Raw genomic sequence first — 27,882 nt, forward strand, 5'->3', positions numbered from 1 at the left:
CTGTCAAAAAAAATTAAAAAAAAAAAAAAAAAGAACATACTCCTGCTAATTAGCAGTCATTCCCTTTTTCCCTTCTGTTCTCCCTCCCAGTCTTCATTGACTGGCATTTTTCACTTAGCATTATGCTTTTTAAGTTTTATCCATGCTATAGCATGTATTAATATTTTATTGCCAAATATTTATTGTATACTTATACCCTATGTTGTTAATCCATTCATCAGTTGATGGACATTTGGGTTGTTTGCATTTTTTGACTATTATAAGTAATGCTTCTGTGAACATCTCTGTATAAGTTTTTATATGAACTTTTTTTTCATTACTCTTAGGTGGACTTGCTGGGTCATATATCTCTGTAACCTTTTGAGGGACTACCAGACTTTTTTTTTTTAATACAGCTGTGCTATTCTACATTCCCACTTGCAATGTATGAGGGTTCTGCTTTTTCCAAACCCTCATCAACACTTGTCAATATGTCTCTCTCTTCCCCCCCACCCCCTTTGTTTTTTTGAGAGGTGGAGAATCAGATGGAGAGAATGCTCCCATCCACTGGTTAACTCCTTATGCAAACAACCACTGAGGATGAGCAAGAGTTAGGAGCTGGGAGCTCAATCTATGTGTCCCATGGGTGGCAGGAAACTACCTACTTGAACCATTACTTAACTATCTCCCAGAGTCTCCATTGACAGGAATGTGGACTCAAGAGCTGGAGACAGGTCGGCGCCGTGGCTCAACAGGCTAATCCTCCGCCTTGCGGCGCCAGCACACTGGGTTCTAGTCCCGGTCGGGGCGCCGGAATCTATCCCGGTTGCCCCTCTTCCAGGCCAGCTCTCTGCTATGGCCTGGGAAGGCAGTGGAGGATGGCCCAAGTCCCTGGGCCCTGCACCCACAGGGGAGACCAGGAGAAGCACCTGGCTCCTGGCTTCGGATCAGCAAGATGCGCCGGCCGCAGCGGCCATTGGAGGGTGAACCAACGGCAAAAAGGAAGACCTTTCTCTCTGTCTCTCTCTCACTATCCACTCTGCCTGTCAAAAAAAAAAAAAAGAGCTGGAGACAGACAGACACTCCAGTACAGGATGTGGGTGTCTTAACTGCTTAGCCAAAGACCTGCCTCTGTATGTCTTGTTGATTATAGTTGTCATAGTGGTTATGAAACAGTATCTTATTGTGGTTTTGATTTGATTTTTCCTGATTACTAGTGATGTTGAGCATATTTTCAAGATTTATTTTTGTTTATTTGAAAAGCCTTGTGATGGAGGGAGGGGTGAGATTTTTTTTCTCCCCTGCTGGTTCACTCCCCAAATGGCTGTGATAGCTGGGACTGGGCCAGGCTGAAATCAGGACCCTAGAGATTTATCTGGGTCTCCCACATGGATGGTAGGGGCCAAAATATTTGGACCATCTTCTTTTTATTTTTTTAAGAGATTTATTTATTTATGTGAAAGGCAGAATTACAGAGAGGCAGAGAGAGAGAATGAGACAGGTCTTCCCTCTGCTGGTTTGCTCCCCAGATGACTGCAATGGCTGAAGCTTCTCTGATCTGAAGCCAGGAGCTTCGTCTGGTCTCCCTTGTGCATGCAGAGGCCCAAGGACTTGGGCCATCTTTTACTATTTTCCCAGGCCATAGCAGAAAGCTGGATCGGAAGTGGAGCAGCTGGGACTCCAACTGGTGCCCATATGGGATGCTGGCACTGCAAGCAGCAACTTTACCCACTGCGCCACATGGCTGGCCCCTGAGCCATCTTCTGATGCTTTTCCCAGGTCATTAGCAGAGCGGTAGATCAGAAGTGGAGCAACTGGCACGCATAATGGCATGCTAGCTATTGGCATCTCAACTAACAGCTTAACCAACTGTTCTACCATTCTGGCCTCCATGTTATTCATTTGTTTATTGTGCTTTTATATCTTGTCTGAAGAAATGTCTTTTTATATCTTTAGTTTTTCTTTCTTTTTTCTTTTTAAAGATTTATCTTATTTAATTGAAAAACAGTTGCAGAGAGGTAGAGACAGAGACAGAGGCCTTCCATCTGCTGATTCAGTCCCCAAATGGCCACAATGGCCATAGCTGAGCCAATCTGAAGCCAGGAGCCAGGAGCCTTCTCTTGGTCTCCCACGTGGGTACAGAGGCCCAAGGACTTGGGCCATCCTCTGCTGCTTTCTCAGGCACATGAGTGGGGATCTCAGTCAGAAGTGGAGCAGCTGGGACTCAAACCAGTGTCCGTATGGGATGCTGGCACTGTAGGCCAGTGCTTTAACCTGCTGTGCCACAACACCAGCCCCTTTAGCTCATTTTTTATGTGTTTTACTACTGAATTGTAAGAGTTCCTTATAAGGATTAAAAAAAAAAAAAAAGACCCTTAGGAGATATATGATTTATAAATATTTTCTCCTATTTTGGGGGTTGTGTTTTTACTTTCTTGATGGTAATCTTTGAAGCACAAAAGTTTTTAATTTTTCTGACGTACAATTTTTTTTCTTGTTGCTTGTTTTTTGGTCTCATATCTCAAAAACATGTCCCTAGCTCAGTTTCATGAAAGTTTATTCCTATATTTTTTTCTAAGAGTTTTGTAATTCTAGTTCTTAGATTTAAGTCCATTATCCTTTTTAATTAATTTTTATACATAATGTGTGGGAAGGTTTCAAATTCATTCTTTTGAGTGTGACTGTCCATTAGACTGATTATCTTTCCCCATTATGTTGTGTTGGCACCTTTGTCATAAATCAACTGACCATGAATTAGAGGTTTGATTTCTGGATTCAGTTCTTTTGTATTAATTTATTTGTTTACTCTTGAAGATCCTTATATATCCACATATTTCATATGTATGTGAAATTGTTTTTCATTCATGTCTCAGGTTTTGTAGATAATTATTTTTCTTCCTTAGTCCTTATGTTTTTCATGTCAGTCTTTCCTTGCCATCATTATAGAATACCTGAAGACATAAATAGGAATTTGTTTATTTAGTATTCTTAGCAGCTAGTACAGTTCATGCTCTATGGATCTTCAATAAATATTTTAATGCTCAGTAAATGAGTAGGAAAAATGTCTGTCAGAATCACACTGACTTAAAATACAAATTTCTGAACCTCATTCAGATCAGGATTTCTTGGAGTTAAGCTCCACATACGTGTTTACAAAACTCCTATGTGATGATAATAAATAACTGTACTCATTGATAATGTTTTCTAGACTTTGTTTTATGTTCTAGTTGTATAAAATATATTCCATATAGAATTTTACAGCCTGTTTTCATTTACCACTGTGTTAGTCACTAGTTTATGTCAGATAGTTTTGTTACCACTTTAATGACTCAATGATATTGGTATATATACAATAGTTTATATGTAATAGTTATTAAACATTGTATTTGGAATTAAATTACTTGTGTTTAGTCCAATATTTAGTTACAGGCAGTTAAAGCCTGCAATGATAATAATTAGAGTTGAATGGTTTAATGTAATAGTATGCTTGGACAAGTTTAATGGTACTGAAACCATTCCAGGGGCCATATGAATTATATCAATATCATCTAGTGATTTTGCTTTTTAGCCGTTTGACAGTTATTAGCAGTACTTTCCATACTTATTTATCTATGGATAATACAATACATTTTAGCAATGTGAGTGACTTTATCTGTTATTATTCAAGTTTTGTGTTTGACAGTTTTTACAGCCTACCTTTTCCCCAAAATTAAACTTTAATCATTATAACCAGCCTAATGTACGTGATGATTTTACCATAGTGATTGTTTAATTAAGGGACATGACTTACAACTCATGTCACTGTGAATCAAATTTTTTTCTGGTAAATTATCTGTCTTAATCAAAAAAATGTAAAACCAAAGACATTTGTTTGCTTAGTTCATAGTTTATAAACCAGTTAATCAGCTAATTAATGATTTTTTGAAGATGACTTACAGTCTTTTTTGTGATCCGGTTGTAAGTATCTAGTAGAATCATTTCTATAGATAAATTTTTTGTAGAACTTAACACAGTTCTCTATATAAGCAGAGTTTTAATGTTGATGATAGAGAGCTGAATTTCCCTAGATGTATTTCTTATTAAAGCTTTTGTGTATATTGGTAATAGCAATTCTTATTTACTTTTCTTTAAAATGCTTGTAGATGTGAGTATGCAGTGCTCACAGGATATACTTCGAATGCTCCTCTCTCTTCAGCCAGTTCTTCAGGATGCTATTCAGAAAAAAAGAACAATTAGACCTTGGGGGGTTCAAGGTCCTCTGACTTGGCAACAGTTTCATAAAATGGCTGGTCGAGGTTCTTATGGTAAGTTATTTATAGTGATGTGTGATGATTGATTGATATCAGTCCTCAGATTTTCTGTGCCTAACTAGAATAAGTACAATAATAGTCTTCTGAAATATTTTTTGTGTGATATGTTTTAATTAAGGACATTATACTTTATGGTCTAACTCCAGTCCTAGGCTTTTTTCAACATTTCCAGCATTCAATTTATTGAATTCTCCAACCTGTCTTCAAAAGGAGTAACTTCACTTGCATCCTTTTTTACAAATTGGACTTCCAGTAAGATTTTATATGAAAAAAGGGTCATACTTCTAAAATTGTTTAAAAAGCTAAATATTTCTGTTGTTGTAAACTCTCATTTTAAAAATTCAATTAAAAGTGGGTCAGGGGCAGGCAGTTGACACAGCCATTAAATGGTGCTGTTTGCAAGGCTGGTGTTCTGGCTTAATGGTTAAGCCTCTGCCTGCAGTGCCAGCATCCCATATGGCATTGAGTCCTGGCTACTCCACTTCTGATTCAGCTCCCTGCTAATGCACCTGGGAATGCAGAGGAAGATGGCCCAAATGCTTGGGCCCCTGCCACACACATGGAAGACCAGGAAGAAGCTCCTGGCTTCAGCCTCACACTGCCCTGGCTATTGGAGCTGTTTGGGTAATGAACCAACATTTGGGAGATCCTTCTCTTGTCTGTCTGTCTGTCTGTCTCTCTCTCTCTCTCTAATTCTGCCTTTCAAATAATACATACATCTTTAAAAAAAAAAAAAAAAGGAGAAGAAGAAGAAGATGCTGCTTGTGACTCCCAAATCCCATTTCAGAATGCTGAGTATGATTTCTGGCTCTGCTTCTGATTTACCTTCCTGCTATTGCCCACACTAGGAGGCAGCAGATGGCTCAAGTTCTTGTGTCGCTGGTACCCACCCAGGAGACTCAGACTCACACTCTTTAGTTCCACGCTCCTGGCATTGGTCTGATCCAGCCCTGGCTATAGACCTTTAGGGATTGAATCATTTGTTGGATGTCCTTTCTCCATCTGTTTCTGTCTTTCTCCTTTCAAGTAAATAAAAATAAAGTAACTTTAAAATATAATAAAAACAGATATGAAAAGAGGGCATGGCATTAGTAATTAAAAGCACGGTTCCTTCCCACCAATTAAGTCCCTGTTTCCCCACTCCATGTTCGAGTAGGTGCTGAGTAGGCATCTGAACAATGGTTATTTCATTTAGCTTGAGAGACTGCATGGTGCAGACAGTGAGGATAGATTTCTTAGATTCATATCCCTCTTCTGCCACTTCTTTCTTAGCTGTTGCCTTCTAAAGGTAGATGAGTAATAGTATCTGCTTTATATGTTATTTTGTAAGGACTAAATGAGTTAGTACATAATGTACATAGCAAGCATTATATTTGTTTGCTATTGTTAATTTGAGATTGAGCATCTTTTTTTAATGTAAGGGGTATTTCTATTTTTATAAACTTCATTCATGTCCTTTGCATATTTTTCTTAGGTTGGCTATTTTCTTTTATTAACAAAAACTACTTTGTTGTGTTAAAAAATATAAGCTTGATCCTCTAAGTTTTTTTTTTTTCTTTTTGACAGGCAGAGTGGACAGTAGAGGGAGACAGAGAGAAAGAAAGGTCTTCCTTTTTGCCGTTGGTTCACCCTCCAATGGCCGCCGCGGCCGGCGCACCGCGCTGATCCGAAGGCAGGAGCCAGGTGCTTCTCCTGGTCTCCCATGGGGTGCAGGGCCCAAGCACTTGGGCCATCCTCCACTGCACTCCCTGGCCACAGCAGAGAGCTGGCCTGGAAGAGGGGCAACCGGGACAGAATCCGGTGCCCCGACCAGGACTAGAACCCAGTGTGCCGGCGCCGCAAGGCGGAGGATTAGCCTAGTGAGCTGCAGCGCTGGCCCTCTTTAAGTTTTTAAATATATAATAGAATAAATATAATATTGTTGACTCATTTACTATTTTTTTTTTAACAGGCAGAGTGGATAGTGAGAGAGAGAGAGACAGAGAGAAAGGTCTTCCTTTTTGCCGTTGGTTCACCCTCCAATGGCCACTGCAGCCGGCGCATCTCGCTGATCCGAAGCCAGGAGCCAGGTGCTTCTCCTGGTCTCCCATGCGGGTGCAGGGCCCAAGGACTTGGGCCATCCTCCACTGCCTTCCCGGGCCATAGCAGAGAGCTGGCCTGGAAGAGGGGCAACCGGGATAGAATCCGGCGCCCCAACCGGGACTAGAACCCAGTGTGCCGGTGCCACAAGGTGGAGGATTAGCCTGTTAAGCCACGGCGCCAGCCAACTCATTTACTATTAACAGCAGATCTTGTTGGCTATTTTCTCATGTATTTGTAGGTCCCTTTTCTGGGATATGGAAATGAACATTTTATCACATGCATTCTAAGTCCTCTTCCTAATTTGTTGTTAATCATTTGGCTTTTTTATAAAGTATAATGTTTCATGCCAAAATTTAAATTTGTATGATCCTGTTTATAATTTTTTAATGGATAGGTTTATGTTATAATTAGATGTTCCACCATTTAAATTTATTAAAAGTAAAGTAAAATTCTCTTTCCATGCTTTCTTGATATATTTCTCTATTTTTTTTAAAGATTTATTTATCTATCTGAGAGGCAGAGTTTCAGAGAGAGAGCGAGGGAGAGACAGAAAGATCTTCCACCTGCTGACCCACTCCCCAAATGGCTGCAATGGCTGGAGGTGGGCTGATCCAAAGCCAGGAGCTTCTTCCAGGTCTCCCACGTGGTTATAGGGGCCAAAGCACTTGCACCATCTTCTGCTTTCCCAGGCCACAGCAGAGAGCCTGATTGCAAGAGGAGCAGCCAGGACAGGAACTGGTACTCACTTGGGATGCTGTTGCTGTAGGCAGAAGGCTAGCCTACTAAGCCACAGCGCTGGCTCCTCTTGATATATTTCTGAATTTTTCACTCAAATTGATTTTTAAAAGAGATTTATTTATTTATTTGAAAGAGTCATAGAGAGGCAGAGAAAGAGAGGGAGGGAGGGAGGGAGGGGGAGAGAGAGAGAGAGAGAGGTCTTCCATCTGCTGGTTCATTCCCTAGATGGCCACAACGGCCAGAGCTGTACCCATCGAAGCTAGGAGCTGGGAGCTTCTTTTGGATCTTCCTTACTGTTGCAGGGGCCCAAGGACTTGGGCCATCTCCTTCTGCTTTCCCAGGCCATAGCAGAGAGCTGGATTAGAAGTAGAGCAGCTGGGACACGAACCAGCATCCATAAGAGATGCCGGCATTGCAGGTGGCAGCCCTACCCACTGCATCACAGTACCAGCTCCTCAGATTGTTTTTTTAGTTTAAATTAAGGTACTCAGATATGTTTTATAAAAGCCATTTGATGGGGCCAGCTGGCACAGTGGGTTAAAACCCCAGCCTGCAATACCTGCATCCCATACGCGTGCCAATTCAAGTCCTGGCTGCTCCACTTCCAATCCAACTCTTTGCTATGGCCTGAGAAAGCAGTAGAAGATGGCCCAACTGTTTGGGCCCTGGCACCAGTGTGGGAGACCCGGTAGAATTTCCTGGCTCCTGGCTTTACATCAGTTCAGCTCTGACTGTCATGGTCATTTGGGGAGTGAACCAGTGGAATGGAGTACTTCTCTGTCTCTCTCTCTCTCTTGCTCTACCTCTCTCTGTAACTTTTTTTTTTTTAAGATTGTATTTTTTTATTTGAGAGGTAGAGTTACAGACAATGAAAGGGAGAGACAGAAAGGTCTTACTTCCGTTGGTTCACTTCCCAAATGGCCACAATGGCTGGAGCGGCGCTGATCTGAAGCCAGGAGCCAGATGCTTCTTCCTGGTCTCCCATGCAGGTGCAGGGGCCCAGCACTTGGGCCATCTTCTACTGCTTTCCTAGGCCACAGCAGAGAGCTGGATTGGAAGAGGAGCAGCCGGGACTAGAACCGGCGCCCACATGGGATGCCAGTGCCGCTGGTGGAGGATTAACCTACTGCGCCACAGCACCAGCCCCTGTAACTCTATCAAATAAGTAAAATAAATTTTTTTTATAAAAAGGACCATTTGAGAAATTCCTCACTGGAAAAGCCTCAGTCTCTGGATTTAAGTATTTTTTCTTTAAATCAAGTATTTTTACTAATAATTACTTCACTAACTTTTGACATTTAAATAAAAAGATAATCTTTCCTTAAGTGTTTTCTTAAAATATGTCTTTTTAACTAGGAACTGATGAATCTCCAGAACCACTGCCAATCCCCACGTTTTTGTTGGGTTATGATTATGATTTTCTGGTGCTTTCTCCATTTGCTCTCCCTTATTGGGAGAGACTTATGCTGGAACCCTATGGATCTCAAAGAGATATAGCCTATGTTGTACTATGTCCAGAAAATGAAGCCTTGTTAAATGGAGCCAAAAGCTTTTTTAGAGATCTTACTGCAATATATGAGGTAGGTGTTGTAAAAAAAAAAAAAAAAAAAAAGTGGCATTTTAAAACTACCTTATGATCTGTATGCTTATATGGAAAGTATAGTGGGATAGTGGGAAGTTTCAGTGAATGGGGCAGAGTAATGATGAGGTCAGACCAGGTGTTTAGTTCTAACACTAGCCAGTTAAATCCTTTGGCAGTTCTAACTCAGTCTCTTGGCTAGTTTTGTGTAGAAATCTGTTTTTGGGAAAAAAACATTGAAGGCATATATGAGGATACTTCAGAAATTTTATGTAAAAATGAAATTAAAAGATGTTTATTTGGGGGTAAAAATTGTGCAATTCTTGTGTTTGCGATCTTCAAAAAGTTCACAGAAAATATATTATTATGAAAAATGTAGTTTTCAAAAATTTTTGCATGAAAAATAAACTTAACCTTTCCACTCCATTTTTCCATGAAAATTTTGAAATACCCTTATATATTCTATTTAAAGTAACCATGTCTAAAACAATTTAAAGCATTGTTAAATAGCTAGGAGAAAAAAATTAACATCTGTAAAATTTCTCATACTTATTCTCTGGGACGGGTTGGGGAGGTTCTGGCTCACGAGCCATATAAAGCCTGTGAAATCATTTGGTTTGGCCCTGTCGAAGGCAACCAGAGGCAGCACTTGAAATTCAGTAAATCTCTTTTAAGTTATAATTTTCATGTTGTGTCCATCTCTGTGCACAATGATTGTATATTTTAAGTATTATGCATAGGACATAAGGTTTTATTTTATTGCAACTTTTTTTCCACAAATATATGAAAATCCAGTCTGTACATTTTTAGTTTCTTTAACTGAATTTGAGTGTATACTAGTTTAGTTTCCTTATAAGTTTCTTTTCAATACCAAGGATCTGCTGTATATGTTTTATAAATAAACATTCCCCAATGAGTGTTAATTGAATACTAGTCCTAAAAAATCCTCCCAGCAAGAAGTTCCATAATTAAATAGATTTGGGGAAATCTTGTGTATTATATTGAACTTTCAGTGATTCACAGTAAATTTCCTACTCCCGTGTTATAAACTTATTTGTCATTGAGCTTCTTCTGAGAAAATTTGGTGGCCCACAGAACTAGAGGGAGAGCTGGGAGAAACTGTATTTCAATACCAAATTTTAATTTACATTGAATATGTATTTATATACATGAATTGGCATAGATGTATGGCTATAACATAAAATGACTGCTTTTTGCATCATTCTTTATTCTGTAAACTTTGATTATTCAGAGTAAATGGTTTTAGTGCATTATTATTATTTAAATACTTTTTCATTAGGGGTATCTAAGTTTTCACAAAATTTAATGAATTTCTAAAGGAAGAAGACTAGTGGTGCCATTTCACTACTGATATTGTTATATAAAATGCTCATTATAAATAAGATTATTTAAAATAGCATAAATGCTTTAATATACTAAATACTGTAGTACATTGACTTTTTTGCTTTCTGTATGTATATTTATAGTCCTGTCGATTGGGTCAACATAGACCGATTTCTCGACTGTTGACAGATGGGATCATGAGAGTTGGATCCACTGCATCAAAGAAACTATCAGAAAAGTTGGTAGCAGAATGGTTTTCTCAGGCAGCTGATGGTAACAATGAAGCATTTTCTAAGCTCAAACTTTATGCACAAGTCTGCAGATATGACCTAGGTATTCACTTTGTTTTTATTCTGTAAGACCAGTATTAGCCAAGTGTGGCCTTGTCCACCAGCTGTTTTCATAAATAAAATTGTAATTTGATCACAGTTATCTTCCTTTATTTGCATATTGTCTGTTTTTGTGCTACAAATTTAGAGCTGAGCAGATGTAACCGACACTGTGGGTTTTGAGGCCAAAAGTACTTATTATCTGAATCTTTACAGAGAGAGTTTATTCTCATGTAGGGTTCCTATCAGGTAGGAGGAAATTGTAATTAAAGGCTATTTTCTATGCTTTTATAGGGTCTAATGTTTTAAGTTATAGAATTCTTGATTTGCTAATAGTTTTAGAAATAAAATAATTTGTAGCTAACCTCTGTAACACAAGACAGTTTTTTTTTTTTGTAGCTAAGAAAATGACCAAGTACTTTAGACTTGCTTATAATATCATTGAGCATCCTTTAGACTTAATCCACAGAGATGCAGAACCAAATTAATTCAGAGTCATTTGGCATTCTAATAATTTGAACCTTATGATAACATTCTACCATTTTGGGTTTTAATTAGCTATTGGTGTAGAAAATATTTTTTCAGCTTGTGATTTAGGAGCCTTTTTAATGATTTGATGGGAATTTGCTATATAATATTTATTGCATTCGTTGGACCTAGAAAATAGAATTTTATTTTATTTCATGGTAATCATTTATTTAATTTGCATGAAAAAGCTGGTTTATTTTTACAATTCCATTTTCAATTTCTAGGTGAAAATAAGCTAGTTGATACTAAATTGTTAGCAGGCAGTTTATGGAGAGTAATTACCAAGAAAGTATAAATTAGATTATTATTTTATTCATAAAGAATTTGAAAAAGAACTAACCAGTGAAATAAAGAATTTAAATACCCTTCCTGTTTTTATCTTTAGGTCCTTATCTTGCTTCGCAGCCACTGGACAGCTCTCTGCTTTCCCAGCCAAATTTAGTTACCCCTCCAAGTCAGTCTTTGATTACACCATCTCAGATGGCAAGTACTGGAAATACTAATGCTCCATCAGCCACCCTAGCATCTGCAGCAAGCAGCACTATGACTGTGACTTCAGGGGTTGCACTGCCTACTTCGGTTGCTACAGCTAACTCAACTTTGACCACAACTTCATCTTCTTCATCCTCCAGTTTGAATAGTGGAGCATCATCAAATAAACTACCTTCATTTCCACCCTTTGGCAATATGAGCAGTAGTGCTTCAGGGTCCATGTCTGCACAAGCAAATGCAGTTCAGAATGGCCAGCTAGGAGGGCAGCAGTCATCAACTCTACAGACAGCTGGGATTTCTGGAGAGTCATCTTCGCTTCCTACTCAGCCACATCCTGATGTGTCTGAAAGGTATCTTTAAAAATACTGATTTTTGCACAAATATAAAAACTATGATTCTAGGCTGGCGCCGCCGTAGCTCAATAGGCTAATCCTCTGCCTGCGGCGCTGGCACACCGGGTTCTAGTCTTGGTCGGGGCGCCGGATTCTGTCTCAGTTGCTCCTCTTCCAGTCCAGCTCTCTGCTGTGGATCAGCATGGTGCACCGGCCGTAGCGCACTGGCCACAGCGGCCACTGGGGGGTGAACCAACGGAAAAGGAAGACCTTTCTCTCTGTCTCTCTCTCTCTCACTGTCCACTCTGCTTATCAAAAAATAAAAATAAATAAAAATAAAAACTATGATTCTTAATTTTTTCTAAATATGAGTTATGAGCATTTTCAGTATCTGCTAAATGGGGTGTAATGTGATATAATATGCATACATTGTGCTTTATGTAATGCTTCCAAGTTTTGTTTTCCTTTTTTTAAAGGTTTATTTATTTGTAAGTCAGAGTTAGAAAAGGAGAGGGAGGGAGGGAAAGAAAGAGAGACAGAGACAGAGAGAGAGAGGGAGAGAGGCCTTCCATCTGCTGGTTCACGCCCCAGATGGCTACAATGGCTGGAGCTGCGCCAATCCGAAGCTAGGAGCCAGGAACACTTCTGGGTCACCCATGTGGGTGCAGGGGCCCAAGAACTTGGGCCATCTTCTACTGCTTTCCCAGACCATAGCAGAGAGCTGGATTGGAAGTGGAGGAGCTGGGACTTGAACTGGCCTATATGGGATGCTGGCACTGGAAGTGGCAGCAGCCCCGGCCCCTCCAAGTTTTTTTATAATGACCATAGTGATGACATTTCTCATTCCCTTTTTTAAAAAGATTGATTTGTTTATTTGAAAGGCAGAGTTAGAGAGAAGGGGAGACAGAGCTCCTCTGTCTGCTCGTTCACTCCCCATATGGCTGCAATGTCCAGGGCTTAGCCAGTCTGAAGCCAGGAGCCTGAACTCCATCTTGGTCTTCTCATGGGTGGTAGAAGCCCAAGTACTTGAGTCATCTTTTGCTGCATTTCCAGGCATATCAGCAGGAAGCTGGATCAGAAGTAGAGCAACGGACTCAAACCAGTGCTCATATGGGATACTGGCATCACATGTGGCAGTTTAACCTTGACACTACAACACCAGCCCCTCTCAGTCCTTTTATGATGAACTTCCCTTTTAGTTTATAAATTGAGTTAGGCTGAGCATTGTTAAACTTGTCATCTATCCAGGATACAGTTGTATGCAGAGTTATATACATCGATAAAAAAGCAGACTATTCCCTATATTAATCCAGCCATCTTAAACATCTAAACAGATTCGAAGTTTAAAAAAAATTAGCCATCAAATAATGTAACTGGTTTACCATTGAAGTTACGAAGTATGAAATTGATCTGGGAATCTGGTTTTCTTTTGTTCTTTCTTCCTTCCTTTCTTTATTCTCTTCTTTTTTTTTTTTTTTTAAAGATTTATTTGAAAGAGTTAGAGAGAGGGAAAGATAGATCTCCCATCCATTGATTTACTCCCTGGATGGCCATAATGGTCAGGGATGAGCCAGGCTGAAGCTGGGAGCTGGGAGCTTTATCCAAGTCTCCCACATGGGTGGCAGGGGCCTAAGCGGTTGGGCCATCTTCTGCTGCCTTCTCAGGTCACCAGTAGGGAACTGGAGAGGAAGTGCAGCATCTGGGACTCACCTGGCACCCATATAGGATGCTGGCGCTCCAGGTGGTGGCCTTACCTGTAGAACTTGGTTTCTTTCTGATCTTGATTTACTTTTAGCCAATTTTGTAATTTGGGGCTGCTACTGAGATAGGTCTTAGACAGAGGACCAGTTTTATCCTTTATGCACTAAACTCTCATTTCAGATACACTGCTTTTTTTTTTTTTTTTTTTTTTTTTTTTGATAGGCAGAGTGGACAGTGAGAGAGAGAGAGAGAAAGGTCTTACTTTGCCGTTGGTTCACCCTCCAATGGCCACCGTGGCTGGCGCACTGCTGCCAGCGCACCGTGCCGATCCGAAGGCAGGAGCAGGTGCTTCTCCTGGTCTCCCATGGGGTGCAGGGCCCAAGCACTTGGGCCATCCTCCACTGCACTCCCGGGCCATAGCAGAGAGCTGGCCTGGAAGATGAGCAACTGGAACAGAATTCAGCACCCCGACTGGGACTAGAACCCGGTATGCCAGCGCCGCAAAGCGGAGGATTAGCCTGTTGAGCCACAGCGCCGGCTGATATACTGCAGTTTTAAGAATTTTATTTCTATTTTCTTCTACTTCTTATGCTACCTACCTTTTAATGTTAGGGACTTTATATATTGAGAAGTTATTTATATAGTATGTATGGTTCACTGATACTTCCCACCAAAAAAAAAAAAGGGGGGGGTTGGGAGATTAAGAGCCTGCTTTTGAATGCACTCCCAGCAATACAGTACAACTTTTTGTCTTACTTCTACTTCATATTTTAGCACGATGGATCGAGATAAAGTGGGAATCCCCACAGATGGTGATTCACATGCAATTACCTATCCACCTGCAATTGTTGTTTATATAATCGATCCTTTTACCTATGAAAATAAAGATGAAGGCACTAACTCTTCTAATGTGTGGACTTTGGGACTACTTCGATGCTTCTTGGAAATGGTCCAAACTCTTCCTCCACATATTAAGAGTACTGTTTCTGTACAGGTAAGATTGATAAATATTGTGAGTTAAATATTTGTAAAACAGTTTGCTGTTTGAAAGATACTATTTTTCTGTTTTCAAATTGATGTTCTAAAGGCCAGGTTCTATTATTGATTTAACTTTAAGTGATACAGATGTTAGCTATGTTGTAATAACATACCTGATATAAAATATAAAATTCCTGATGATATGATATGTTGTAAAACATGGATTTTACAATCATACCACAATAATAATGAGAAGTAAAAATTGCATATAGTATGTTAAATACTGGTCCTGTGTTACCTTTTAATCCAGTGTTTAAATTCATAAGCCTAAGTAGGTAAACGTAGCACGGACCTGCATAAACTGGAGTTCTAAATAGGGCAGATTACAAGTAAAATTAGAAGGAATTTAACCATGTTATTTTATAGAATACAGTAATACTAGTTAGTTGTACTCAGTATTTATTAATGTAATTGCTGTGTTGTCACTTTAAAAAGTTTTTATTAAGTTCTTTAGTACAGGACCCACTGGCAAAATTGACTTTTTTAAAACTCTGTAATAGATAAGAGAATATCATTCTTTAGATTATCATTTAAATATACTGGTAAAGGGTTCTTAGAGTTTTTGTTACTTTAATTCTTTATTGGAAATCTAATATTCGTTATATTTGCCTATACTTAGATTGTTCCTTGTCAGTACCTGTTACAACCTGTGAAGCATGAAGATAGGCAAATCTATACCCAGCATTTAAAATCCCTGGCTTTTTCGGCCTTTACCCAGTGTCGGAGACCACTTCCAACATCAACCAATGTGAAAACACTGACTGGCTTTGGTCCAGGTTTAGCCATGGAAACTGCTCTGAAAAGTCCTGATGTAAGTATGTTTTCTATGACCAAAGTTACTGAATGATTACACATTTTATGATTTTGTGGAAAACTAAGTAGGATTTTTAATTTAGCTCTCATTTTCTAAAGATTTATAATTGGGTATATTCCTAAAATTTTATAGTGTCATATTTAGCACCTTCGATTTTTATTTTACAGAGACCAGAATGTATTCGACTCTATACACCTCCTTTCATTCTGGCCCCAGTGAAGGACAAACAAACAGAGCTGGGTGAAACATTTGGAGAAGCTGGACAGAAATATAATGTTCTTTTTGTAGGCTACTGTTTATCACATGATCAAAGGTGGATTCTTGCATCTTGTACAGATCTGTATGGAGAACTATTAGAAACTTGTATCATTAACATTGATGTTCCAAACAGGTACTTTTCCTTAGTGAAAATCATCCTTTTAAAAAATCATATATGTACATACATGTATATTATGTTTCATTTTTACTAAATAGAAAGTGGTTTGGAAGGATATATGCATTAAGATTAGGAGGCTGTTATTGTGGCACTGTTGGTTGTAAAAATTTATTTGCTATCTTATCAACCTTAGAACAGTACTTTCTACCTTATTTCCTTGATACATAAGAGAGAGGTAGAGACAGAGAGTGAGGTCTTCCATTTGCTGGTTCATTCCCCAAATGGCCCCAATGGCTTCAGCTGTGCCAATCCGAAGCCAGGAGCCAGGAGTTTCTTCTGAGTCTCCCACGGGGGTGCAGGGGCTGAAGTACCTGAGCCATCTTCTGCTGCTTTCCCAGGCTATAGCAGAGGGCTGGATCAGAAGAGGAGCAGCCAGGACTTGAACCGGCGCCCATATGGGATGCCGGTTCCGCAGGCAGAAGCTTAACCTACTGTGCCACAGCGCCAGCCCCTCTGTTTGCTATCTTGATAAATAAATAGAGATTAGTTAATGAGTGAACTCTTCAAAATGTGTGGGGGTGTGGTTGGGAGTGGGTAGGTTAGGGATTAGGGGATTACAACCTCTACCTGGGACATCTGCATGCATGCTAGTTCTAGTTCTGACTACTAAGAATCCAGTTCAGCTCCCTGCTAATACGCCCGGGAGGGCAGCAGATGATGGCCCAAAATGCTTTGGCCTCTGCCACCCACGTGGGAAACTGAGATGGAATTCCAGGAGCCTGGCTTCAGCCTTGCTCAGACCTGTCTGTGGCCTCTATTTGGGGAATAAACCAGTGGATGGAAGAACTCCTCTATCTACTTCCCGCTTCCTCCCTTCTCCTCTGTTCTTTCTCTCTCCCCTCTGTCACTTTTCCTTTAAAAAAGTAAATAAATTTAAAGGAAAAAAAAGGTGCACCAATGGAATCAGACCTGGGTTCAGATAGTAACTCTGCCACTTTGTGGGTATCTTGGGAAATTGACTTTAGCTGGCCTAACTTGCTTTTTTTGTGAAATCTAGAAGATAATTTTATCTGCCTCGCAGGATTATTAGAATGCAGTGTTATATTACAGTGTAAACTGATTCGGCACAGTGCTTGGTATGTAGAAAGTATGTAAGCAATATTAGCTATTTTTGCTTAGCTGGAGTGCTTCTGTTAGGTGTTTGCTTAGTAAAGGACACACACATAGAAAACATAATCCATTGTTGTTTTTCTGAGAAGTGTGGTGTTATGTTGAGCATTCTTTATTCTAAAGGCCAATCCTTGCACTTAACATTCCCATTTGTTTAGCTATTTATTGTTTATGGCTGTTTTCATTCTGCAGCAGCAGAGTTGAATTGTTATGACAGAATCTTATTAATGACCTGCAAAACTTCTAAGTATGGGTATATTAGGACAGTACTGGTATAAAGTAGTGTTGTTGGTCACATGAGGTGATTCACAGAGAAACTTTTTTTATTTTAAGGTAAATATAATTGTAATGTATATTAAAATTTTGCATTCCAAACCCAAGTTTCTATTAATATTCTTACTTAGGACTTAAAAAATGTGAAGCATTAAAATTAAGGAACCAGTTTTTTACACATTTTACAAATATTCAATTATTTCGGTATTCCATTCTGTAGGGCTCGTCGGAAAAAAGGTTCTGCTAGAAGGTTTGGTCTACAGAAACTTTGGGAATGGTGCTTAGGACTTGTACAAATGAGTTCATTACCATGGAGAGTTGTAATTGGTCGTCTAGGAAGGATTGGTCATGGAGAATTAAAAGGTAAATTTGTACATTTATTATGTAGTATATAAATGTCTGTTACGTTCATTTACACACATTGCTAGGTATGTGTGCTGAATAAAATGCAAAAGTTATCTGTAAAACTTGTTATTTTTGTAAAGGAATCACAGGGGCTGACATTGTAACACAGCAGGTTAAGCCACTCCCTGTGACACAGGCATTCCACATTAGCAGGCATTCCATACGATCACAGGTTTAAGTTCCAGATGATCCACTTCCAATCCAGTTCCCTGGTAATGTGCCTGGGAAAGCAGTGGAAGATGTCTCAAGTGCCTGGACCCCCACGCCCATGTGGGAGACCTGAATGAGGCTTCTGGCTCCTGACTTTGGCCTGGCTGCATCTTGGCCATTGTGGCCAGTTAGAGAGTGAACCAACAGATGGATGATCTCAACCTCGATCTTGATCTCTCTGTCTCTCTTCCGTTTTGTCACTCTGTAATTTTGGCTTTCAAATAAATTATCTTTAAAAAAGAAAAGGAACCACAGGTGTGTGTATGTGATAAAAATGGCTATTTCTAGCAGATGCTAATTGAATATAGTATGCACTAAAGTTGGGGGAGGTAAAGGGTGTTGAATAGTACCAATAGTAAGATTTAGGACTTGATGATTCCTGTTTGAAGAATATAGCTGGGGCAGTCATTTGTTTGATGCATTTGTTAAGTTGGTGCTTGGGATGTCCACATCCTGTGTTAGAGTTCTTGATTCGAGTCCTGCCTCCCTCACTTACCTAGCTTCCTACTAATTTGTACCCTGAAAAGTACTAGGTAATGGCTCAAGTCCTTGGGTCTCTTCCGCTTATATGGGAGACCAGGATTGAGTTTGGGGCTTATGTGGTCAGCTTGGCCCAGTCCTTGGCTGTTGTGGGCATTTGGTGAGTGAATTAGCAGATCAAAGATATCTCTGTGGCTGTCTGTGTTTCATCCTTTCAGATAAAAAGAAAAAAAATTAACTTTTGTGTTTTAATTTTGGTTCCCTAGTGCTGTTACTTTGAATCTTATTAATTTAAAAAAAATTGTTGATACCCACAGATTGGAGCTGTTTGCTGAGTCGTCGAAATTTGCAGTCGCTAAGTAAAAGGCTTAAAGACATGTGTAGAATGTGTGGTATATCTGCTGCAGACTCTCCCAGCATTCTCAGTGCTTGCTTGGTAGCAATGGAACCCCAAGGCTCTTTTGTTATTATGCCAGGTTAGCTATTTTTGGTTTATAGCAGATTTAATTATTCATGTACTTAAGAATTTAGATGTTACATAAAATATCATTCTTAAAAGAGAAAATGTCTTTCATTGCTTTTTCAGATTCTGTATCAACTGGTTCTGTGTTTGGAAGAAGCACCACTCTAAACATGCAGACATCTCAGTTAAATACCCCACAGGATACATCATGTACTCATATACTTGTGTTCCCTACTTCTGCTTCTGTGCAAGTAGCATCAGCTACCTATACCACTGAAAATTTGGATTTAGCTTTCAATCCCAACAATGGTAGGTGAATTGTTCCTGAAAGATTTTTAAATATTAGCCATTTTGGTAGGCTAAATAATCGCCCCAAATACCTATCCATGTTATATCCCTAAAACCTGAGGATGTTCAAAAAAGACAATGCAGATGTGATTAAGTTAAGTATGAAATTAAGTGTCTTGAGATGGAGAGATTATCCTGGATTATTCAGGTGAATTCTATATGTAATAACATGTGTCCTTTTGAGAGACAGGAGGAGGGATGTCTGACTATTAAGCAAAAGAGGAGAAGGTCCTGTGATGGAATAAAGGGAAGGCAAGTCAGAGGGAGAAAGAAAATGCTATACACTGACTTTGAAGATTGAGGAAGAGACCAGGAACCAAGGAATAGAGTTTAGATCCTGGAAAAGACAAAGCAACAGATAATCCCCTAGAACCTCCAGAGGGAGCACATCTTGGTGATCTGTTTGTTTTGACTTGGTAATTAATAAGCATGATTTTAGCTTAGGGCAGATGATTTCAGCCTCCTGGCCCCCAGAACTGTAAGAATACAAGTATGTCTGGTTTCATGCCAACAACTCTGTGGTATTTTTTAAAGCAGTAATAGGAAACTAATGTGACTGTTCTTTTTGCCTTATTGATGTTAAAACCGATGATGTGAATTATCACATAAGTCTTATTTTAAAAGGCAGTAATTGACCATAAAAAATTTATGCAGGTTTATGCTTGTGTTTCTGATGTACTTGTATGTAAATGTAGCATTTTGTATCTCTTTATAATAAGTTGATTTGACAAAATATTTTATATAAGCTGCAAGAGTAAGGATGTAGGTTTTCTAGGTGAGTTTACAGGTTGCATTTTACTAGAACAGAAAATAAATGACATTCCATTGTTACTCTAATCTACCTTAAAAATTTTTCACATTTTTTAAAAAGATTTATTTATTTATTTGTAAGGCAGATTTACCGAGAGGCAGAGGCATAGAGAGAGAGGTCTTGCATCCACTGGTTCACTCCCCAGATGACCTCAATGGCTGGAGCTGTGCCTATCTGAAGCCAGGAGCCAGGAGCTTCTTCCAGGTCTCCCACATAGGTGCAAAGGCCTAAGGACTTGGGCCATCTTCTGCTTTCCCAGGCCATAACAAGAGAGCTGGATCGGAAGTGGAGCAGCCGGGACTCCAACTGGCACCCAAATGGGATGCTGGCACTGGAGGCAGCAGCTTCACCCACTATGCCACAGCACCAGCCCCATCACATCTTTTTTTTTTTTTTTTTTTTGACAGGCAGAGTGGACAGTGAGAGAGAGACAGAGAGAAAGGTCTTCCTTTTGCCGTTGGTTCACCCTCCAATGGCCGCCGCGGTAGCGCGCTGCGGCCGGCGCACCGCGCTGTTCCGATGGCAGGAGCCAGGTGCTTCTCCTGGTCTCCCATGGGGTGCAGAGCCCAAGCACTTGGGCCATCCTCCACTGCACTCCCTGGCCACAGCAGAGAGCTGGCCTGGAAGAGGGGCAACCGGGACAGGATCGGTGCCCTGACAGGGACTAGAACCCGGTGTGCCGGCGCCGCAAGGCGGAGGATTAGCCTGTTGAGCCACGGCGCCGGCCCTTTTTTTTTTTTTTTTAAAAGAAAGATTTATTTATTTGTTTGAAGCAGAGTTACAGAGATACAGAGATAGAGATAGAAAGAGAAACTCCATTCACTGGTACACTCAACAATTGGCCACAACAGCTAGACTTGGGCAAGGCTGAAACCAGGAGCCAGGAACTCCATTCTTTCATCGTTGTATTCCACACTGGTGGCAGGACCCAAGTACTTGGGCTATCTTCTGCTACCTGCTGAGGCGCATTGGCAGGGAGTTGTATCGGAAGCCAGGCAGCCAGGACTTGAACTGGCACTCTGATATGGGAAGCTGGCATTCATTGCAAGCAGCGTCTTAACCCACTATGCCCCAATCAATTGCAAAAATGTCACACATCTTTAAAAACACAATTTTGAATGATAATTATTCTTTTTTTTTTTTTTTTTTTTTTTTGACAGGCAGAGTGGATAGTGAGAGAGAGAGACAGAGAGAAAGGTCTTCCTTTTTCCTGTTGGTTCACCCTCCAATGGCCGCTGCGGCTGGCTCATCGCGCTGATCCGATGGCAGGAGCCAGGTGCTTCTCCTGGTCTCCCATGCGGGTGCAGGGCCCAAGCACTTGGGCCATCCTCCACTGCCTTCCCGGGCCATAGCAGAGAGCTGGCCTGGAAGAGGGGCAACCGGGATAGAATCCGGCGCCCTAACCGGCACTAGAACACATGTGCCGGTGCCACAAGGCGGAGGATTAGCCTGTTAAGCCACGGCGCCGGCCTGATAATTATTCTTCTTTTACTTTTATTATATAATAATTTGAATATTTTACCCAGTAATAAATGGGGTATTAATTTTGAGTGATTCCTTTTTAAAAACATTTTCACTTCTTACGTAACATGTTTGTTTTGTATTACTTTCCCATTGCTTAAATTACTATTCATGGCTGGCGCCGTGGCTCACTTGGCTAATCCTTCACCTGTGGTGCCTACACCCCGGGTTCTAGTCCCGGTTGGAACGCCAGATTCTGTCCCGGTTGCTCCTCTTCCAGTCCAGCTCTCTCTATGGCCCAGAAGGGCAGTGGAGGATGCCCCAAGTGCTAGGGCCCTGCACCCGTATGGGAGACCAAGAGGGAGCACTTGGCTCCTGGCTTTGGATCAGCGCAGTGCGCCAGCCGTGGTGGCCATTTGGGGGGTGAACCAACAGAAGGCCGACCTTTCTCTCTGTCTCTCGTTCTCTCACTGTCTAACTCTGCCTGTCAAAAAAAAAAAAAAAAAATACTATTCATTAAATTGCTTAGCACTCATTTACAAAGGACTTCAAAGAATTCATGGAAAATCCACTCTGTCTTTAAATTCCTATTTTCCAGGAACTTTTTGAAACACTGCATATTATCTTACAGTTCTGGAGGTCAGGAGTCTAAAATCAATCCTGGTTGGTTAAAGTCATGGTGGTAGCAGGGCTGATTCCTTCTGAAGGCTCTAACAAAAAAATCTGTTTTCTTGTCTTTGCTAGCTTTTAGAGGCCACCTACATTCTTTGCATAAGGCTCCTTCCTCCATCTTGAATGTCAGCAGTGTAGTGTCATCCTATCTCCTTCACTGACTCTAACCCTACTGCCTCCCTCTCATTAGGAGCCCTGTGATCACATTGGACACACCTGGGATAATCCAGAATATTCTCCCCATCTCAAGATCTTTAGCTTGATCACATCTACAAAGTCCTTTATGGTAACATTCATAGATTGCTGGGATTAGGATGTGGACATCTTTGTGGGGGGCCATTATTCAGCCTACCATGTGCTTGTGTACGTGTAGTTATTTATATGGCTCTTAGCACAATACTTTGCATATGGTGGATACTCAGTAAATACTAGTTAACCTATTCTGGTTAAAATTTATTCATTTAAATTGTTTTATGTAAATTACTATGGAGTATGGAAATTTGAATTTTTATTTTGTTCTGTGTAGATGGAGCAGATGGAATGGGTATCTTTGATTTGTTGGACACAGCAGATGATCTGGACCCTGATATCATTAATATCCTTCCTGCATCTCCAACTGGGTCTCCTGTCCATTCTCCAGGATCTCATTACCCCCATGGAGGTGATGCTGGCAAGGTAATCCTGTTAGAAAAGTTCAGTTTATCCAAATCTTGTTCCTCAATTTAGTAATGGATTAATATATGAAATAAAATGGATATTAGCAAGATGTGATATTATCTGTGAATTCATGCACTCAGCCTCATAGACATTAGTACTTTAATTGTACACTTAATAATTATTTATTTGAAAAGGAGAGACAAAAAAGAGGGAGACGGGGTAGGGCCAGATTTTTCATCTTCTGGTTTGCTCCTCAAATGACTGCCAGGGCTATACCAGGCCAACGCTGAGAGCCTAAACCTCCACAGAGGTCTCCCTAGTGGGTAGTAGGGATTGAGGTATTTGAACCATCATCTGCTGTTTCCCAAGCACATTAGCAGAAAGCCAGGACTGGAATGGATTTGGGATGCAGGCATCCCAAGCAGTGGCCTGACTGGTTGTGCCATAACACCTGCCTTTGCATTGTACTTTTTTTTTTCTCTTAAGATTTATTTATTTATTTTCAAGGTAGAGTTAGAGAGAGGCAGAGATCGTCCATCTGGTGGTTCAGTCCCCAGATGGCTGCAGTGGCTGGAGTTGGACCAATCAGGAGCCAGGAGCTTCATCCATATTTCCCACGCAGGTGCAGGAGCCTAAGGACTTGGGCCATCCTCCACTGCTTTCCCAGGCCATAGCACAGAGCTGGTTTGTACGTGGAGCAACCAGACTCGAACTGGTGATCATATGGGATGCCTACACCATGGTGCTGGTCCCTGAATTGTACATTTTTAAGAACTCTGATGCTCTGCTGTCCCTGAATCCATATTTTCTAGACTACTTGGCATTAGTTCTTTTGTGGTTTTTGTGCCGCTTCATCACAGGTTCTGCTTAGGTGTGTGATCAACATATCATTGAAAGTCAGCAGATGGCTGTGAGAGCTACCGTTCATATCAAGACTGTGAAAAGGGACATTATAAGAATATCAATTTTTTTTTAACAAATTAGATGTTAACCACCCCTCACCCTTGTTATTTTTAGCACTTATGAAAGCAGGCTATCTTGTCCTTCTGTTTCAAGTCAAAACTAATTAGGCTACATTGAGTAACATTTATTTTAGTGAAATTATATATAGTTCTTTTTTGGTTATTTTATTATGTATGTATTATGAATCTACATTTTTTAAGTAGTGATTTTTGTCCAGTCTTACCATGTATCCCTTCCTCTTCTTTTAACTGCAAACAAATGAGATTATTGAGAAAAAAACACATTAAGTAAGGAACAACTACAAGAGTCCTCTACCACTGTAATGAAACCATATTTAGTTTTAGCCATTATTCTTTCAGCATATATTACAGCTGTCAGTAAGTATAATCAGCTTTTTAGTACAGCGTTGCTTCTATACTAATACTTGTTAAATTATTCCCCCTTTCCCTTTTTTTTTTTTTTTTTTTAAAGATTTATTTATTTGAAAAGCAGAGTGACAGAGAGTTATCTTCCATGTACTGGTTCACTCCCCAAATAGTGGCAACAGCCAGGGATGACCAGGCCAAAACCAGGTGGCTGGAACCCAAGCACTTGAGCCATCATCCATTGCTTCTTAGACACATTAGCGGGAGCTGGACCAGATTGAAGTAGCTGGGTCTGAAACCAGTGTCCTGATATGGATGCAGATGTCCTAAGCTGTAGCTTAACCTGTTGTGCCATAACACCCACCCCTTCTAAAATGTTTGACATTGGGGCATTTTACTTTTTCCTTTCACAGATTTTTATGTAATTAACATTTCCATGCACGTTTTTTCTTTTAAAGATTTATTTATTTATTTCAAAGGCAGAATTAGAGAGATCTTCCATCTGCTGGTTCATTGCCCAAATGACCAAAATGGCCAAGATTGGGCCATACAGAAGCCAGGAACCTGGAACTCCATCTGGGTCTACCATGTGGATGGCAGAGGCCCAGGTGCTCAGTCCATCTTAAACTACTTTCCCAGGCACATTAGCAGGAAGCTAGATTAGAAGTGGAGCATGTGGGAACCTGTGTCTATGTGAGATGCAGGCATTGCAAGTCGTGGCTTAACCACAGTGCTGGCTCCTTAGCTATTTTCTTTTTTAGACTTTTAATTTTATTTATTTATTTATTTATTTTTTATTTTTTGACAGGCAGAGTGGACAGTGAGAGAGACAGAGAGAAAGGTCTTCCTTTTGCCATTGGTTCACCCTCCAATGGCCGCCGCGGTAGGCGCGCTGCGGCCGGTGCACCGCGCTGATCCGATGGCAGGAGCCAGGTGCTTCTCCTGGTCTCCCATGGGATGCAGGGCCCAAGCACTTGGGCCATCCTCCACTGCACTCCCGGGCCACAGCAGAGAGCTGGCCTGGAAGAGGAGCAACCGGGACAGGATCGGTGCCCCGACCAGGACTAGAACCCGGTGTGCTGGCGCCGCAAGGCGAAGGATTAGCCTAGTGAGCCGCGGCGCCAGCCTAGACTTTTAATTTATTTATTTGACAAGTAGAATTACAGACAGTGAGAGAGAGACAGAGAGAAAGGTCTTCCTTCCATTGGTTCACTCCCCAAATGGCCACAATGGCCGGAGTTGCGCCGATCTGAAGCCAGGAGCCAGGTGTTTCCTGGTCTCCCATGCGGGTGCTGGGGCCCAAGCACCTGGGCCATCCTCCACTGCTTTCCCAGGCCACAGCAGAGAGCTGGACTGGAAGAGGAGCAGCCGGGACTAGAACCAGCACCCATATGGGATGCCGGCGCCGCAGGTGGAGGATTAGCCTAGTGAGCCACGGCGCCAGCCTCTAGCTATTTTCTTACATACCAAGAAATACAATAACTCATCTAAAGGGTGTCAACATTATTTAATAGTTGTCCTTTCATATTGACCTGCTTTCCAAAAACACTACTAACTATGTTTTATAGGTAGTAGTAGATGAACAAAGCTAAATTGATGCTACATTTTGGAGGGGGTGTGGTTGTCAAGATTTAGTTGATTAAATAAATTAGAAATGTCATTGAACATTTTGTATTTTTTACTCAGCTGCAAAGATTTACATACACAACATAGACTTGGCATAATAATAAAAAATTATTAAACATTTGGCAGGGGCCAGCATTGTGATGTAGTGGTTTAAAAGCTCTTCACCTGTGATGCTGGCATTCCCATATCTAATTGCTGGTTCAAGTCCTGGCTACTCTGCTTCTGTTGCAACTCCATGCTAATTCTCCTGGGAAGGCAGCAGCAGATGTATCAAGTGCTTGGGTCTCTGTCACCCACGTGGGAGACGAATGGAGTTTTAAGCTCCTGACTTTGGCCTAGCCCAGGGCTGACCATTCTGACCATTTGGGGTGTGAACCAGTGGAGGGAAGATTTCCCTTCCTCTCTTGTTCTCTGGTACTCTGCCTTTCAAATAAATAAACAAACAAATAAATACATCTTAAAAACAAAATTTTGGCCTATTCATTTCCTCATGTAACTCTTAAGAACTCTTGTAATACTATTAATAATTATACTCTTCCTAAGTACACAGCTATTGATTTTTTTCAATGTCCTTTCATGTTTTTTTATATTGATATCATAAAGTATTAAGACTGATTGCCATAATCCATTCTTTTTTATCTATTTCTGGTGCATAGGTTTATTGAATGAACTAAAATTCTTTTAATTTCTTTTCAAGGGTCAGGGTACTGATCGGCTACTTTCAACAGAATCTCATGATGAAGTAACTAATATTCTTCAGCAACCATTGGCCCTTGGTTACTTTGTATCAACTGCCAAAGCGGGTCCATTACCTGACTGGTTCTGGTCAGCATGTCCTCAAGCACAATACCAGTGTCCCCTTTTTCTTAAGGTATTGCCATTTCTATGCCAATTCCTAAATAATCCTAATTGACAATGTAATTGCTAGGAAATATGGAAGTGTATTTTTGAAGTCTTGTAGCTCATCTAACTTCTAAGTTCTTACATACATTGCCACATGTAATTCCCTTGGCAGGATCACAAAATTACACAATTATGAAACAATTCTAAATTTCAAACTTGTGATTGAACTTTATTCTAAAGTCAAATTCCCAAGATCTTTGCCCTTTTTTTTTTTTTTTTAATATTGATTTATTTATTTGAAAGGCAGAGTTACAGAGAGAGAGAGAGAGAGAGGTCTTCCATCCACTGGTTCACTCCACAGATGGCTGCAATGGCCAGAGCTGCGCTGATCCGAATCCAGAAGTCAGGAATTTCTTTTGGGTCTCTCACATGGTTGCAGGGGCCCAAAGACTTGGGCCATCTTCTACTGCTTTCCCAGACCATAGGAGAGCTGGATTGGAAGTGGAGCAGCTGGGACTCAAACCAGCCTCCCTATGGGATGCCAGCACTGCAGGCGGCAGTTTTACCCACTATGCCACTGAACCAGCGCCGAGAGCTTTGCTTTTACATTTTTTTTTTTTTTTTTACTATCCACGTGGAAGTAAAGTTTAGTTGAGGGAAACTTTATATCTTTTTTTTTTTTTTTTTTTAGTTTATTTTGAATGGCAGAGTTACTGAGAGGCAGAGAAAGAGGTCTTCCATCTGCTGGTTCATTCCCTAAATGACTGCAATGGCAGAAGCTGGGCCAATCCAGAGCCAGGAGCCAGGAGCTTCTTCGGCTCTCCCATGCAGGTGCAGGGGCCTAAGAACTTGAGCCATCTTCTACTGCTTTCCCAGGCCATAGCAGAGAGCTGCATTGGAACTGGAGCAGCTGAGACTTCAACCGGTGCCCATATGAGATACTGATGCCCATACAGGATGCCGGGACTGCAGGCGGCGGTTTTACCTGCTAAGCCACAGTGCCAGCCCAACCTTAGGTCTTTCTAACCTGGTCATTTTCTATCTTCTCTTTTCTTTTCTTTTCTTTTTTTTTTTTTAAAGATCTTTTCTCTTCTCTTCTCCTCTCTTCTCTCCTCCCCTCCCCTCCCCTCCCCTCCCCTCCCTTCTCCTCTCCTCTCCTTTTCTTTCAAAGGTCAGAGTTACACAGAGAGAGGAGAGGTAGAGAGAGAGAGGTTTTCCATCCAATGGTTCACTTCCCAATTGGCTGTAATGGCCGGAGCTGTGCCAATCCGCAGGAACCCAAGGACTTGGGCCAACCTCTATTGCTTTCCCAGGCCATTGCAGAGAGACGGATAGGAAGTGGAGCAGCTGGGTCTTGAACTGGCACCCATATGGGATGACAGTGCTTCAGGCCAGGGCATTAATCCGCTGTGCCACAGCACTGGCCCCAATTTTTATTTATTTCTTTGAGAGATAGAGTTAGAGAGGGAAAGAAAGGGAGCAAGGTCTTTGAT

General features: G+C 40.8%; 1 protein-coding gene across 1 annotated transcript in view; it reads left to right on the forward strand.

Moving 5' to 3' along the window:
- Positions 1-27,882, forward strand: part of MED13 (mediator complex subunit 13) — a 115,013-nt gene that overhangs the window by 78,129 nt on the left and 9,002 nt on the right. The window contains exons 17-28 of the mRNA XM_062216061.1: positions 4,122-4,283; positions 8,466-8,689; positions 10,176-10,365; positions 11,275-11,731; positions 14,189-14,408; positions 15,072-15,263; positions 15,434-15,657; positions 17,306-17,448; positions 18,498-18,656; positions 18,767-18,952; positions 22,462-22,610; positions 26,244-26,417. Coding sequence (XP_062072045.1) covers positions 4,122-4,283; positions 8,466-8,689; positions 10,176-10,365; positions 11,275-11,731; positions 14,189-14,408; positions 15,072-15,263; positions 15,434-15,657; positions 17,306-17,448; positions 18,498-18,656; positions 18,767-18,952; positions 22,462-22,610; positions 26,244-26,417 — 2,480 coding nt within the window. The remainder of the gene's footprint in view (positions 1-4,121; positions 4,284-8,465; positions 8,690-10,175; positions 10,366-11,274; positions 11,732-14,188; positions 14,409-15,071; positions 15,264-15,433; positions 15,658-17,305; positions 17,449-18,497; positions 18,657-18,766; positions 18,953-22,461; positions 22,611-26,243; positions 26,418-27,882) is intronic.

Source organism: Lepus europaeus, chromosome 18, assembly GCF_033115175.1.
Source record: "Lepus europaeus isolate LE1 chromosome 18, mLepTim1.pri, whole genome shotgun sequence".
In the NCBI taxonomy this organism is placed as follows: Eukaryota; Metazoa; Chordata; class Mammalia; order Lagomorpha; family Leporidae; genus Lepus; species Lepus europaeus.